The sequence below is a fragment of the Petaurus breviceps genome, unplaced genomic scaffold, assembly GCF_028583685.1.
Source record: "Petaurus breviceps papuanus isolate PSGF00001 unplaced genomic scaffold, PetGlider_PUasm1.0 77, whole genome shotgun sequence".
Taxonomy (NCBI): Eukaryota; Metazoa; Chordata; class Mammalia; order Diprotodontia; family Petauridae; genus Petaurus; species Petaurus breviceps.
In genome coordinates this window covers 13,032,404-13,049,189 of record NW_027186492.1, presented here as the reverse complement: position 1 = coordinate 13,049,189, position 16,786 = coordinate 13,032,404, and the positions used below count along the sequence as shown (strand labels likewise).

Here is a 16,786-nt window from a genome sequence, read left to right as displayed (position 1 = left end):
ATTTCTGTCTTGTCAGAAAACTTCATTTAATTGTGGCAACTGGGAGAAAAACTTATCGCATTGTTTCAACCCAGCCATGCATGACTGGGAAGCAGGACCACCTCTACCTGTTGCTTAGAGACCCTTAAAACTAAGGACTTATCTTATACTGACCAGAAACATAAGACGAGTTTTCTCAAGGACTTTTCTCACAACTGTACATTGCAAGCAACCCATGTTTTATCTTAAAACTGGCCCCATACTAATCAATCAGCTATTGTTTCCAATATTCCTTTGACTGTTTATACAGACTCTTAAGGGGAGTGGGATACCTCAATTAATAAATTCAGGGAATTATACCTGTTCACTCTCTTCCTCCCAACAGAAAAAATCCCTAATCTTTCATTCAACTAGAAATCAGATTACCTTATGTTGCATTGTTTCCTTTTAATTAGCTGGCCTTACTTGATTGCTTTTATTGGATAAAAACCTGTCTCCTTCTATATTTGAGGTCCTAGGCTGAGCATGCATTGCTTAAAAAGTCGAAATGCTCAGAAGCTTAAACCTTTGTTTCCTCAGTCATTTCATCTTTTACCCACTATAATTCTTTTTTTTTTTTTTAGGCATGGATGGGAGTGGTTTATTATGGAGTCTACACAATAGCACACTGCAGTCTACACACGAATACATCACTGTGTTGGGAAGAGTCTGGTTCCCAAACTACAGGTGACTGGATGAATGGCACAGGTGAGAACATTGGTAACTGCAGGCTGCTGTTTATTCCACTGGGGCCTGCTTGGGTTGCCGGCTGTTGTGTTTGACTTTAACTCCATACTGGGGATGCCAGAGGACTTGTTTCCTGAGATGCAACATCATGAAGTAGGATGGTATAGTCTAATTCAATAAAATCATCATTTCTTTTCACTTGCTTGACAGTTTGTATTTTTGCCATTTTATACCATGTGTTTTCAGTGGAATTCTGCCATATTATGTAACCACAGGCAACCCAGGCGAGGTGTCGGACTGGTTTCATTTCTGCAGAGATGTTCTCAAAACTGTCTGGAATATTCTTTGCGTCCAGTGGTTCCTTCATGGATTTGAGTCTCTCATAAAATTTATTGTCTTCCTCATCTGGGTTCTTCCCGATCTCCCCTTCAAATGTGAAGTCTACTTCTGGTGCCATGTTTTGTCTAGCTGCTGGGTAGAATACTTGTGCTCGGCAGTTCACAGTAATTTGTTTGTGGATGATTTCTTCCACAGAGAACTTCAGGTGGTACTTATGTCCACTTCCTGGAATGTCCTCCAGGCTGGCCTGTGTGACCGTCTGAACCAGGAACACCTTGTGCAGGGTCCCCTGCTGGTAGTTGATGCAGTTCTCCACCACTGAGGCTGCCCGCGCTGGGGAGAAGTGGGTTGGGGGGATCTCCATCCTTGGCCAGGGGTGTGGCTGGGGCTGGGGCTTCGGGGCGCACAGACGGACAGATGGCCAGAGGATGTGGATGCACGGAAAAGGACGCAGGCACTCTACCCACTACAATTCTGCAACCCTTTCTTTCTGTTTTGATCTCTCCTGAGATGGAGATCCATTGATCATTTCCATATGGAGGGAGACACTAAGTTCTTTCCACCTTTAGCAAATTATAAAATATAATGCAAAATGCAGTAAAAAGAAAATATCTTTTCAATTGATACAATGTAGGTTCTTAAATTTCTATATATTATAGAGTGTAAAGTTTTAACATATCACATAGGTAAATGTGAACTTTTTTCCCTACACAAAGTTTTTAAGTTTTTGTTTGAAGCTACCATGAAAACTATTTTACTACTTAAGACTATTAGAACATCTCCCTGTCTAACTCTTCTCAAAACAGCAGGCAACAGAGCACCATTTTTGCTTTAAGTTGGGAGCAGGGATGGGGCAGGCTCAATTACCAGTTTCTATGGCAAATAAATTATCCCGAATATGATGCAAGATTTTTTTTTAATTTTAAAAAGGTTGGTATGTGTATTATTGTAATTGTAATTGAATTTAAAGATCCCCCTGTATTTGCTTGGTTTTTGGTTTGATTGTGTTAAAACCCAGACCTTGTGAATCCCACTTGTGGGATGGACTTGTTGACGTGAAAAGAGAGGGCTGAACTGGAAGGAGCTGATGACATAAATTTAGAGAGACACAAGAAAAGAGAGAGGCAGAAGAACTTTTTGGAAACAGCATCTTGGAGGCAGAGAGAGATGGAGAGGATTGCTGAGGGCCACTTTGAATTGCCCAGGACTTTTGAGAGTTGCCACCCAGAGCTGCCACAGACTGAGGAGACATGGCTGTTATGCTGGTACTTTGTCTGTCTGTTTTGATGTTGTTTTGCCAGATTTGTCCACTGGTGAAGGACAGTCCTGTTGTTGCAGAGGTCTTGGAACCTTGCTGATTGTTCAGAGCTCCTGAGACTGTTCTGCAGACAGAGAGTAAATTCTGTCCACTGGTGAAGGACAGTGCTGTTGTTACAGAGGCCTTGGAACCTGGCTGTTGGTTCAGAAGACCTGAAGAAGGATTTTCCTAATGTTTTGAGGGGTCCTAGGACTGTTCTGCAGACAAAGAATGAATTAATGAAGACACTGGCAATGTATCTTGTGGCCTTGCTAAGCTATGTCTCTCCAGGAACAAAGATTGCTGAGAACTTGCCTCGGGTCAAGATGAAGAAAAGACCTCTATTTGGGTATTAAATGCTGTGCTTAAGCTTGTTGTAACTCTGGGGTAGATTCAATTGTGATCCAGGGGTGGGGAACTTTTGACTTTTTTGTGCTCTGTGATTAAACAAATGAATGTACTTTACTTATGATTAGAAACTAATCTCCATTTGAGAAGAGGGGCTTTGTGATGGACTAAATGAAGTACAGCCTAGGGGTGGAGTAGTATTTAGAAGAGGGACTTTGGGATTGATTAAATGAATGTAATGTCCAGGGGTGGGGTAGTACTTGGAGATTATTGAATTACACTTAGTAAAATGCTGTATTTTGAATGATGTCATATTTTGATTTTCTCTGTTCTTAATTTGTCACTGAATAAAATGGAGAGCATTTATGCTGGTATTTTGAACCTTGGGAAGTTGCCTTTGCTTGGCATTACAATTATATACACAGTTAATATTTTTATAGTTAGTAGTTCAATGAATGAAAAGGCAATTACTAAAAATTCAGTTAAAGATGAAAAAGTACTAACCTCTGCCCAGGCTTTGAGAACAGCTAAGATTTCCATAGTAGAAGCACTTTCATTATATAACTGACTCAAGGCTTCTTTCCCAGCCTGTATTTTCGTCAAGGATGATACAAGCAATTGGTGAACTCTTCGGAGATCATTAAGATCACTTACAACTCCACTTGCTATCCAGGCACTGCAAACCTAAGCAGTTTAAGAGATAAAGATGCATTTTATTTTTTTAAAATTATAAGTGATGTACATGTGATTTTGGTGGTATTTCTTTAGGTATTATGAACCTATTCACTGCAAAGAATGTGTTATACAAAATGTTGGGGGTGATACAGATGCCAAAACAATATAATTAATTGAAATTCATGATTTAAAAGCCGAAGAAAGTAAGGGAATGGAGGCAGCTAGGTGGCGCAGTGAATAGAGCACCAGCCCTGGAGTCAGGAGGACCTGAGATCAAATCCAGCCTCAGATACTTGACACACTTACTAGCCAAGTGAGTTTGGGCAAGTCACTTAACCCCAATTGCCCTCCAAAAAGCAAACAAAAAAAAGAAAGTAAGGGAATGAATGCAGTGAATGTAATGAAGAGTATTAAAACTATAAGATGGAGAGTTTTCTTAAGGTCATTAATATGGGGGGAAAGCAATCACTTACCAAAGAGGGTAAATAGAAAAATGTGTGGATTAACATTTTAATGAATTTCCAATCTTGATGGAATAAATTCATTATTTAAGACTTAAGTATAACTCTCAGATTAAACATAATTTAACAAGGAAAATTTGATTAAAAAACAACTCAAATAATAAATAATAGTAATTTGATCATTTGCAAACCATGTACTTCTAAGTTTTTAATCAATTAAAAAGAACCAATAGGGGCAGCCAGGTAGCACAGCAAGTAAGGGCACCGGCCCCAGGGTCAGGATGACTTAGCACCCACCCAGAAACACCTGGCCATATAACCTTGAGCAAGTTACTTAACCTCAATTGCTTAGGGGCGGCCAGGTGGCTCAGCGAGCAACAGCACCAGCCCTAGTGTGGGGAAGGACATGGAGATCAAATCAGGGCTTAGATACTTAGCACCACATCCAGAAATAACTGGCCTTGTAACCTTGAGCAAGTTACTTAACCCTGATTGCTTTAAAAAAAAAAAAAGAACCAATAATGATAGAAGACAGAAAATCTGCTCAAGACATGATTTCCTATTTTGTGGATTATTCAGGTCTTTTATTATTTTTTTTCTCCCTGGCTACTTGGATCTTTGATCAACAAACTGCTAAATTAAACCTCTGAATTAAGAGCCATGGTGAAGGGAAATAAGAAAAAAAATACTATCTTTTCTACTTCAGGGATGACACTAACTTTATTTTACATAGATTAGGAAACTGGAGTTCAGAAAGGTTAAATGATTTTGTCCAGGATCATAGAGATTAGTTAGTAAATGTCAGAGCAAGACTTGAAACTAGGTTCTGAATAAAAGTCCAATACTACAATATAATGTGAAGTAATCATTTGATATTATTGCTCTGAGGGATTCTGATAATATCTGGTAGAGTTGAAATTACTGACCTAAATATTTTTTGGATGATCTGGGGACTTAATTCATACATGCTAACTGTCTCTAATTACTTCATATAATCTAAAATTTGATAATCAAGATTATCTGGTAACTCAATTTAAAATTAACTTGATTTAAATATTAAACATGGCCACTTAGAATATGGATCACTATAATCTTATTGGATAAGAATTCAAATTAAGACTAACACAGGTATAGCTTTATGAAAATATGATGACAACCAAAGTGTTCAAAAAGAGGGGGAAGCATGTTAGTAGTTTGAAAAGTATAGTAAAGGTCAAGATGGCAGAGTAGAAGCAGGTCCTCTGCATGGCTCCAGCTTCTACCTTCCCCAATTCATGTGAAAGGTGACTCTGAACAAACTTTGGAGCCACAGAACCCACAAAATGACACAGAGAAGCTAACCTCCCACTGAGGACAGCTCAGCAGGCTGGCAGGAATCAGCCAGCACATAGCTCTGGGAGACTAGCCTAGGTCCACACCCTGAAGTTTTAGCCCCAGGGCAGGCCTGACCAGCCATCGGCTGGAGGGACTCCAGATCACCAGCAGCTGTGGCTGTTTTCAGAATTATCAACACATACATGGTAAGGACAAAGTGAGAGGTCAGCGCACTGTGGATTTTTGGGACCCAGTAGTTGGGAGTGCGGGGCTTTTGCCCCCAGGGCGAGAAGCCACTGAGGAGCCACGGCTGTGCAGCCATGGGGCAGCTGCAGCTCCTGGCCTGCAGAGTGCAGGGGAACTAAGTGACCAGTCTGAGGGGTAATCGCTCTTGCTTTAACCTGCTTGGATCTGGATTGCAGTCTAGGGGGGAGATCCTGGGCTGTGTGTCCAGCTTGCCAGAGCGTGTGGAGGCTTCAGCAAAGACACCCAACCAATACCTCTGCCAGCTGAGAAAACCCCAGTATTTGGTAAGAAGCTCCCCTGTCTGGTAGCAGAGTCCTACTGTGGCAAAAAGCCCAAAATCAAGTAATTGAGTAGAAACATGACCAGGCAAAGGAAACAAAGAAAACAGGAGAACCCAACATTAGACTCCTATTTTGGGGACAAAAAGGATCAAAGCATGGAACAGGAGAAAGACAGTGAAGTCATAACTCTTGCACCAAAAGCTTCAAAGGAAAATAAGAGCTAGTTACAGTCCATAGAAGACCTTAAGAAGCAGATAAGAGAAGTGGAGGAAAAATTGGGAAGAGAAATGAGAACAATGCAAGAAAATTATGAAATGAGAGTCAACAGCCTGACTGAGGAAAATACCACCTTAAAAAACAGACTGACTCAATTGGCAAAACAGGCTCAAAAAAGGCAATGAGGAGAAGAATGCCTTAAAAAGCCGAATTTGCCAGATGGAAAAAGAATCTCAAAAACTCACTGAGGAGAATCATTCCTTCAGAATTAGATTGGAGCAAATGGAAGCTAATGACTTTATGAGAAATCAAGATGCTGTCAAACAGATCCAAACAAATAAAAGAATAGAAGGCAATGTGAAATATCTCAATGGAAAAACCATTGACCTGGAAAATAGATCGAGGAGAGATAATTTAAAAATTATTAGACTACCTGAAAGCCATGATCAAAGTAAGAACCTAGAAATCATCCTCCAAGAAATCCTCAAGGAAAACTGCCCTGATATTTTAGAACCAGAGGGCAAAATAGAGGTTGAAAGAATACACCGATCACCTCCTGAAAAAGATCCCAAAAAGAAATCTCCTAAGAATATTATAGCCAGGTTCTGGAATTCCCAGATCAAGGAGAGAATATTATAAGCAGCCAGAAAGAAACAATTTGAATATTATGGTAACACAATCAGGATAACCCAGGATCTGGCAGCTTCTATACTGAGGGATTGAAGGGCTTGGAATGTGATATTCCGGAGGTCAAAGGAGCTGGGATTAAAACCAAGAATCACCTACCCAGCACATCTGAGTATCATGTTTCAGGGGAAAATATGGTCATTCGGTGGAATAGAGGACTTTCAAGCATTCTTGCTGAAAAAACCAGAGTTGAATAGAAAATTTGACATTCAGATACAAGAAGCAAGAGGAGCATGAGAAGGTAAACAGGGAAAAGAAATCATAAGGAACTTATCAAAGTTGAACATTCCTACATGGAAAAACAATAATTGTAGCTGATGAAACTTTTCTCAGTATGAAAACAGTTGAAGGGAATAGAAATATATATGTCTATATATGAGGGTATATTGGCATAAGAATACATATGTGAATGTGTTCTATATGTTTACAGGTATACATAGAAAGAGGGCACAGGACAAATTTAATAGGAAGGGATGATACTTAAAAGGTGAAATTAAGAGATGAGAGAGGAATATGAGAGGAAATGGGGGGGGAGACAGAATGTGGTAAACTACCTCATATAGAAGAGGCAAGGAAAAATGGTTACAATGGAGGGGAAGAATAGGAAGATAAAAGGGAATGGGTCAACCTTATTCTCATTGAATTTGGCTTGGGGAGGGAATGAAATATACACTAAATAGGGTATCTCACCCTGCAGGAGAGTAGGGGGGAAGGGGATGAGAGGGGGGATGATGGAAGGGAGGGCAGGCTTGGGGGGAGGGAAGTTGGAAGCACCCTCTTTTGCAAAGGGATGGGATCAAAAGTAGAGAACAGAACAAGTGGGAGGTGGGATAGGAGGGAGGGAAATATAGTCAGTCTTTTACAATATATCTACTATGTTAATGTTTTGCATTAGCTACACATGTATAACCTATACTGAACTGCTTATCTTCCCAGTAAGAGTGGGTGAGAAGGGAGGAAGGGAATGAATCTGGAATTCAAAGTTTTAAAATCAAATGTTTAAAATATATATATATATATATATACACACACACACACACACACACATATATATAATATTATTAATACTATCTTACATGTAATTGGGGAATAAGATATACAGCAGACACTGGGGCATAGAGATCCACCATGCCCTAGTGAAAAAGTCAAAAGGGGTATGAGAGAAAATATGGGAGAGAGTAGATTGGAGGAGGGGATATCCTGTGGGACTGATATTTTGGGGCAGTGGGTAGTGGAAAAACGGGGAGAAAATTTGTAACTCAAATCTGGTGGAAATAAATGATGCAAATCAGAAGTTAATAAAGCAATTGGGGGAGTCCAGGTAGCACAGTGAGTAAGAACACCGGCCCCAGAGTCGGGATGACCTGGGATTGAATCCGGGCTCACATACTTAGCACCACACCCAGAAATAATTGGCCATGTAACCTTGAGCAAGTTACTTAACCCCAATTGCCTTAAAAATAAATAAATAAAGCATTTGAAAAATTCAAAAAGAGAATTGAAAAAAATTCAAATAAAAAAAAAGTTTATTAAAAAGACTCAGCAACTGAAAGCTCTGCCTTGAGAAGTTTCTAATTTATAAGTTTTGTCTTTTTAAGCTCTTACCTGACATGCTTTGGCAGTCACATCTGGTGGTGTATCTGAAGTAAAGGCTGGTCTAAGAGCTGCTCCCACCTGATGATAAATCACATGAAACAGCAAATATCAATAGAAGAAGGCTCCTATTGGCTATGTGCAAATAAATTGTTCATTATAAAATAAAATTTTAAAACAATTTCGATCCCCTCCTCTATCTTTTTCTTTAGTATGCGTATAGTAAACGTTACCTCCTGGAAAGGGGTGGATAGAGAATGCTAACCAGGAGGTGAACTGCACTGGTCTGCCTAATTTCTAGTTATCAGTAGCTGCCTCTTTTCTTGGATGAATGTTGCCAGAGGATTCTGAGACAGGTTATAATCTTCCTAGGATTCTTGATACACAACTATAAATACAATTAATTTCAAAGAAATCTAGAACATAGGATCTATAGTAAGACCCTAAACTGCCTTTTACATTTGGAGTACTTTCACAAAGTCACACATATTAGGGTCTTGTGTGACAATAATTTGTGACAAATAACTTGGAGAGTGAACATCTTTTCGTTGTTTAGGATGATTTACTGTTACATTGATTGCCAGGACATTTTGCGAATGGCTTTATTACAATTACTTCATTAATCAAATTCATAAAACAATGCTAAAAAGTAATTTAACATTTAAAGTTATAAAAACTTTTTTGTACGTCAAAGAGCAACATCAACTATCTAGAAAATGGACACAACTGAACTTATACTTATTTTCTTTCTCAGGCTTACAGAAGCCCCACTTTGTTACAAATCAGCTTTCTACACTGATTAGATGACATATTTTAATAGGATCATGCATCTTCACTTAAGAATTCATAACGATACTGCTACTTAGTTTTAGAGAACTGAATATTACTGTGACAAACTTTTTTTTTCCAACCAAAGGTTATCTAACACAAAAAGTCTTACATTGGCTTGATACTGTTCCAGAATAACATGACCTGGGAACTCTGGTTCTGGAATAGTTGCAAACTGCCGCACAACAACTAACAGTGTCTGAAGACCAGAGAGGCGGAGCTGGTCACTATGGTCTGTAGCAGCCATAAAAGCCATACGGATCAAGTCAGCAAGATGTAACACCAAAAAATCATCTGATGAGAAAAAAACCAAACACCTGATCAGGTAAAAAATTAGGCTGTTTTGATACTTAATTTCTCATACATGAATACCTTATTTTTGTTTTGTGATAAATACTTCTCTCACATACCTTCTGACTTAATTTACCTTTGGTTAAAGAAGGTGGAAGTAGTTTTTTGTTTCTTTTTACCTTGGACTATGATTTCACCACAAAGAAGGTACTGGTTTTTCTTTTTTTCTTTTTCTTTTGGAGGGGGGAAGGCTGGGCAGTTGGGGTTAAGTGACTTGCCCAAGGTCACATGGCTAGTAAGTGTTAAGTGTCTGAGGCCAAATATGAACTCAGAACAGTCCTTCTGACTCCAGGGCCAGTGTTTTATTCATTGCGTCACCTCACCACCCCAAGGTACTGGCTTTTTAATATGGAGATAATGAATAAAGTTAATTTCACATGTAACAAAACTATTTAGATATACTCATTTAAAATTTCAACAAATACAAATCCCATTAAAATCATGTTATAATGTTAACACCTTTGAAAGACAACTATTTGAAAAATAATTTTTTTCCCAAAGACAATTTTTAACATTCATTTTGAAAAAATTTTGAGTTTCAACTTTTCTGTCTCCTTCCCTTACCTGTCCCCTCACTGAGACAATAAGCAATTTAACGTAGGTTATAATGTTCAATCATGCAAAACATATTACCATATTAGTCATGTTGCGGAAGAAAACACAGACCCAAAGGGAAAAAAAAATAGGGAAAAAATTACAGAAAGTAAAAATTTTGAACCTGCTTTCAGACTGCATCAGTTCTTTTTCTGGAGGTGGATAGCATTTTTTGTCATGAGTCCTTAGGAATTGTGGAAGGTAGCTACTAGTAGTAAATCATGTAAAAAGTTACTTCGTACTTGTAGTATTAACACACTTTAGTGGTTTCTATTTTGATTCTGGGGTCATGCAACTTATTAAAAAATTTTTTCTTATAATTGTTTTTTAAGATAATTAGTTTCATAACCCTATGTAATTCATTTTAAAACATTATTTTAAAAAGAGTCCAGGGGGCAGCTAGGTGGTGTGGTGAATAGAGCACCGACCCTGGAGTAAGGAGGACCTGAGTTCAAATCCAACCTCACATCCAAATTTTTTCTCCGTCATTTGTTTTCCAGGTCAGTTGTTTTATGAGATATTTTATAGTTTGTTCTGTTTTTTCAGTCTTTTGATTAGCTTTTTTTCCCCTTCAAACTCTTGCTTTATCTCTTTTAGGATTTCTAGCCAAATTTGTGACCAACCTGTGATTTTGAGGCTTTGCTTGCAGATGTTTTAGAGTCTTTCTCTTCTAGGTGTGGGCCTTCCTTGAGCATTCCTGTCACTAGAAAAAGTTTTTATACTGGGATTCTTTCTTTCTGTTTCTTCATTCATTTAAGTTACCTCCTGGTATGATATTAAGGTATATTTCTATGTATTTCTGTAGGGAAGGTCTGGGATGGTTCTCTTGTTATTTTCCTGGAAGTATTGAGTGTTATGTTATTCTAGGATCTCAGAGAAAGGTCAGACTGAGAACACGTAAGCTTTCAGTGCTCCCAAAGTGCCAATACATGTCAAAGTCTGACCAATGCCCAACTTCTCTGAGCTCCGCAAGTTTCCAACCTGGGTTTAGGTCTAACCAACAGCAGGGTGCTACTAGACTAGGCAACTATCAACCACCTGGGAATCTATGCTGTTTCAGAGTGAAACAACTGTAGGCTCCCCTTTTTGCCCTGGTAATTCCTTTACACGTTTCAGAGTGGGCCAGAAATTGGAACCAAGACCCTGCTCTGTTCCTGGGGGTCAATCTATCACACACTGTTCCTGCTTACTTCGAAACCTTTATTTCTCTCAGTAGAGAGCCTAAAACTCCTCATTAACTAAAAAAAAACTCCTTATCATGGAAGGCCATCCATAGGTGTACGTCCATTCACTCAATCCACCCTGAATCTGTGACCTAGAAATGGATTGTAAACAACAAAATTGCCAGTGGGCACCTATTCTTGCACCCTGAGTTTATCTGCTATAGATCTGGGGTCTCCTCTCTGGGAATATTAATTTATTAAAGTCGTTTATGATAGTTAATCCACATAATATCCCAGTAAGATTATTTTCAATAAACCTAAACCTCCCTTATATTAAAAAAAGCACTTGTCAGTTTATAGAGGTAATTGGGACTCTAACTTCTGTTATAATGAAACTTCAAAACTGATTAAATTTTTTTAAAAATAAAGAATGTATTTGAGCATCAATTCTGAAAACCAGATAATAAAAACCATATGAAAGAGACAACAGTCAACAAGTATCACTCTGTCATTTCATTAGTGTCATACTTATTCTAAATCTCTTTTCATTTTCTAATCCAAATTTTTTATTCAAATGATTGGTGATTTCATCAGTGTGTATACTCCCCATCAATGGATATATAATACAACACATCTTCAATTTGTTGGACATTCTCTAAGAGTTGTTGTCTGAGGCCGGATTTGAACTCAAGTACTCCTGACTTCAGGGCTGGTGCTCTATTCACTGCGCCACCCAGCTGCCCCCAGGGCTACTTTTATACCACAATGAGGCATCAGATAATGTCTAGCAGCAAATATATTATGTTTAATATCTCCGAGTATCAGTTTTGAAAATCAGGCTCTAAATTACATATTAAAAAGAATAGTGCATTCCTTTGCTAGTTCACTTGTCTGATACTTACTTCGTGAATCCCTTTCTTTCATTTCTTGAGCCAAAGCAATGTCAAAGTGAGCACTGTCTGAATTTTCACATTGGTTGATTATTTTACAAACACATTCAGCAGCAAAAACTCTAGTAGCCCATCGCGGATTTGCAATAGGCCGGCATTTCTCATCATTTCTGCAGGTTAGGACTGAAGCATCATCTCCTTTGTCCACTTCATCCTCCTGAGTTGTATCCACAGAAGCAACAGTTGTAAAATCTATGATTTTATTAGGAAAAAAGTCATGTTACAACTTATTCAAATACATTTTAAAAGTATACAAATAACTGCAAATTGAAACTAGAACAACTATTTCTACAATTGTAATTCATGCATCTTTTGGTAATATGAAAGACCTATCTACCTAGGCACAGGGATAATTATGGTCATAGGAGATGCCATTTGCCAAAAAAATTACAGCTACAGTTAAACTGTATGAAATATGGTATCTATGACATATTTATTAATGAATAATGCCTTTAGAAGGCATTGATTTGCTACTGCAATTACTATGTGGCTGGCTGATGATTCTTTTAGAAAGCTCCTCAAATTCTCTTCAAAAGAAACTAAGGAAGTTGGAGTACAAGAAAGGAAATTCACTTGTTTTTCTGTAAATACCTTGTCTGTCAATATTTACTTTTGTTTTGTCCCATCCCATTAGATTATGAGTTCTTCAGAGGCAATGACTCTTTTTGCCTTTATTTGTATCCCTAGGGTTTGGCACAATGCCTGGCATAGTGTAGATATTTAACTAATGCTTGCTGACTTGTCTCATCTTTTTTTTTTGTCTCTTTGAAGGGGGGAAGGCAGGGCAATTGGGGTTAAGTGACTTGCCCAAGGTCACGCAGCTAGTAAGTGTTAAATGTCTGAGTTCGGATTTGAACCCAGGTCCTCCTGACTCCAGGGCCTGTGTTTTATTCACTGTACCATTTAGCTGTCCCTTGACTCATCTCAACAGCAAAATGTCACAAAGGACAATGTCCTTTTCTTATAATTAAAAACCTATACAAATTAAGTGAGAAAAGTCAAATTATAGCTTCAAACAAACAGTAAATTGGTACAAAATGTTGCAGAATGCAGTCCCCTTGTGTTAGCTGGATTTGTTTTAGGGTAGGCTCACTGGGTAAGTGGACAGGGAAATCCTATGATTCAAAAACAAAAGGTATCACAAAAATTTAAAAAAACAAAACAAGATAGTGATAGAGAAAATTGTGTTTTAGACGCATAAGGAAAAAGATAGATGATTATAACTGACATTTATATAGCACTTTCATATATGAATATTGCACTTTAACTACAGTATTCCTTAAAATGGGGAATACTTGAAAGAAATACATGACTATTTTGAGAAGAGATATTTGAATTTGTCAAAATGATAAAACTATTATCTTCCTTTGATTGTATGGTGCCCTTTTCCTTTTTTTCCCATAAAAATGGCTTCATTAATCCTTGTGCCATAACCATAAGCAAAAATATAAAAAACAATAATTAATATTCATAAAATAAAAGGATGAAAGCTCATAAAATTATATATTTTAATTGGAATCATAAGAGACAAGTTACTAAGTTTTCAAAAGCTTTGACGCAGAGATCCCACTACTAGTCTTTTACCCCAAGGTGGTTCCTGACAGATTGAGAATTCAATATAAGAAGATCCAAAGATTTGTTTTTGTGAAGACAAAATAGGTGGCCAAGAAATGGGGAATTGGTTGAAAAAATTATGGTATAGGAATGGAAAACTGAAACATTAGAAATAAAAGAATATGAAAAATTATGAAAAAAACAATATTTGCATGAAATGATGAAGATGGAAAAAGCAGAGCCCGAAGAACATACAGAATGACTGCAACAATATAATTACTGTAAAAGGATAGTTAATCGTGACATGTTATTTATGCTAGTATTAGAATGACAAAGTTAAAGAATAGGTTCTTTTAAATTTTAAGTTTAAATTCTTTAAAATTCCTTTTAAATCAATAATGTAATTCTTGTTGTTGTTGGGAAATGTATTTTGTAAGGGACTTTGCTTTAATCTGTACAAACAAAGGAAAATGTATCAATAGAATTTTAAAAATGGATCTAACTCTTCTGACTTTTATTGCATCAGGTAATAATTAAGTAAACAGCAACACTGACAGTTGCCATAGTCAAGATCAGGTCTGAAGAAACAGAAACTGGAATCAACCATGTGCTATTTATTCTAAAGATTCATTTCACTGTAATTTTCAAAATTATTTATTCATTAGTCACCTCCCCATACTAATTATAATTATATGGACAGAGACAATGATGACTATATGTACAGTCATGCTTTTAGGAATAGTCTGAGCAATGCTACAGCATCATGAGTCATACTTTGTTTACTAACAGGAAGGTGATTCACTGAAAGTAATTCAAATACTATAAAGCCAGAAATATTTTATCACAACTTAAGTGAGGGTTTTGTATACTTAAAAATGATTTTAACATAAAAGAAAAAAATTTAAAAGATCAGAATCTCTCATTTTATGAACGTGGCTAATATATTCATTCTAACACAATACATAAAATAATACAATAGTCTTTAAATTTTCATTGAGAACTCTTTTTCTATCTATGAATATAATATCTGCTTTTATTACCATAATGAAAATGCATTACTTACCAGCTGATGAAGCAAGGACATCTTTACAGAGTTTTAGCCAAAAAGAAAGCTTTTCCACTGCCATTGATGTGATCATATGACTCAGAGTCTCTCTGATATCTTGGCACAATCTCTGATCAGACTCTTTGTCTAGTAAGTTCAGCAATGCTCCCTCAAGGCCCACTTCCCGGATATTAGCATCTGATAAGAAGAAAATCCATGATCTGAGTAACACAGAAAACAAAACTGCCATATCAGAAGCACACATTCAGAATTATTCAAATATTTATATAAGTCTCGGCAAAATCAAGTTTTCAATTACTGCGGCTCATTACTGGGGTTTATTTTAGCTGCTTGATGATGTTTCAAGCTGGACTAACAGATCCTAGAGAGCTATTTTTGAGTACTCTCGTTGAGGAATATAGACTTTTTTAGACTTTCATAGACTAAATATGTCTCCATTAGTTATTTCTTATTTTATATTGGGCTTTCTTTTCAATAAAAATTTTCATACATTTTATTTTTATATAATCCAAAATTTCTCCTAGTACTGCTTCAACTCACCCAATAAACCATTTGATATAACAAAGAATATTTTAAAGGAAAAAACCCTACTAAAACCGATCAAAGCAATGAAAAAATGTGAAAATAAATGCCATGTTCTATACCCATTGATCTCCCACCTCTGCAAAGAAGTGGGTGGGATATTTTCTCGTATATCTTTTTTGGGGTTATACTTATTTCTAATTTTGTACTATTCACTTTTTATTATTCTTTCATTGCTGTTCTTTCAATTTACATTGTCTCTACTTATTTCACTCTTCCTTAGCTCATTTAAATCTTTCCATCCCTTTTCTCTGTATTCATCCTATTACGTGACATTCATTTACCACCATTTTGTGTAGCTATTCCTCAATTTACAGATACCTACTCTGTACCCTGGCCTTTCTCTTGAAGACATTCCATTTCCTTCGACTCTTTTCCAATGTTAGCTTGTTTTTACAATGTTTATTTAGGGTATAAATTACTTTCCTGGCACTGTCCCCTTTATTCTCTATCAGTTTATATGTCTTCCTAGTTTCTCTGGAACTGTCATTTTATTTTTTTAAAGCTTGATATCATTCTATTACATTCATGTACCATAATTAAATTATTTCCCAACTGATTATTGTTCAGTCATGTCAGTCATGTTCGACTCTCTGTGACCCATTTAGGATCTTCTTGGCAAAGATACTGTAGTGGTTTGCCATTTCCTTCTCCAGCTCAATTTGCAGATGAGGAAAGTGACTTGCCCACGCTCCCACAGGTATTAAGTGTCTAAGGCCAGATTTGAACTCTGGAAGATGAGTCTTCCTGACTTTAGTCCCAGCACTCTATCTTCTGTACCACAAACCTGCCTTCCCAACTGGGACATCTGGACTTGACCACAGAGTTTTTTTTTAAACTTTTTCCTTCCTTTTAACCTTCCCTTCATTGTCTCCACCACAATGTTGCAGTTATTTTGCTTATGATAATTCCCTCTCCTATTCTGAACTTGCTCATAACATCAACCACCCTCTTCTCCCTTTCTCTGCCTATTTCTCTACTGAGTTTAATGTATTTCTGTACAATGTTCTTCGTGTTTGTGAATGTGTTTACATCATCCTTTATCTGGTTCAGATGTAAGGTTCATGTGATTTCTTTTCCTTCATGTTTGTATACTTTTAAAAAACGTTATTCACCTCTATTATATGATACTGAATTTCCTCCTTTCCACCTATATTATTTAATGAAGAGTGAAATTGTCTGTTCTCCTGTTATTAGCAGGTAAAGAATTCATCATCCTATAATCCTTTCTAAATGATCAAATGTTTGTACTTTTCTATGTTTCTCTTTCTTTGGTTATAACTCTTTATGTTTTGGAATATCAAATTTCAAGCTCTTTTCTTCTGAAAATGGCATCTGTTAACTCTTATGTGATACTGATTGTGGTTCCTGAGTACTTTAGGCCTTACTTTATGGCTGTATGGAGTACTTTTTCTTTGACCTGGAAACTATGATATTTCTGAGGGTTTTCAGGAGGTAGTAAGAGTAGAGTTTCTTACTTATTGTGATCTAGTTAATGGAGATGGTGATGTTGATGCAGGGGCTTCTAGAAGTGTT

At 37.0% G+C, this 16,786-nt stretch overlaps 1 protein-coding gene and 2 pseudogenes across 1 annotated transcript in view; all 3 read right to left on the bottom strand.

Moving 5' to 3' along the window:
* LOC138175253 (small ribosomal subunit protein uS11m pseudogene) overlaps positions 1 to 216 on the bottom strand; it is a 2,078-nt pseudogene extending 1,862 nt beyond the window's left edge.
* HEATR5A (HEAT repeat containing 5A) overlaps positions 1 to 16,786 on the bottom strand; it is a 90,465-nt gene that overhangs the window by 41,572 nt on the left and 32,107 nt on the right. The window contains exons 7-11 of the mRNA XM_069105988.1: positions 14,666 to 14,845; positions 12,001 to 12,240; positions 9,103 to 9,284; positions 8,175 to 8,243; positions 3,194 to 3,373 (exon numbers count right to left, since the gene is read on the bottom strand). Coding sequence (XP_068962089.1) covers positions 3,194 to 3,373; positions 8,175 to 8,243; positions 9,103 to 9,284; positions 12,001 to 12,240; positions 14,666 to 14,845 — 851 coding nt within the window. The remainder of the gene's footprint in view (positions 1 to 3,193; positions 3,374 to 8,174; positions 8,244 to 9,102; positions 9,285 to 12,000; positions 12,241 to 14,665; positions 14,846 to 16,786) is intronic.
* On the bottom strand, positions 584 to 2,625 carry LOC138175516 (latexin pseudogene; annotated as a pseudogene).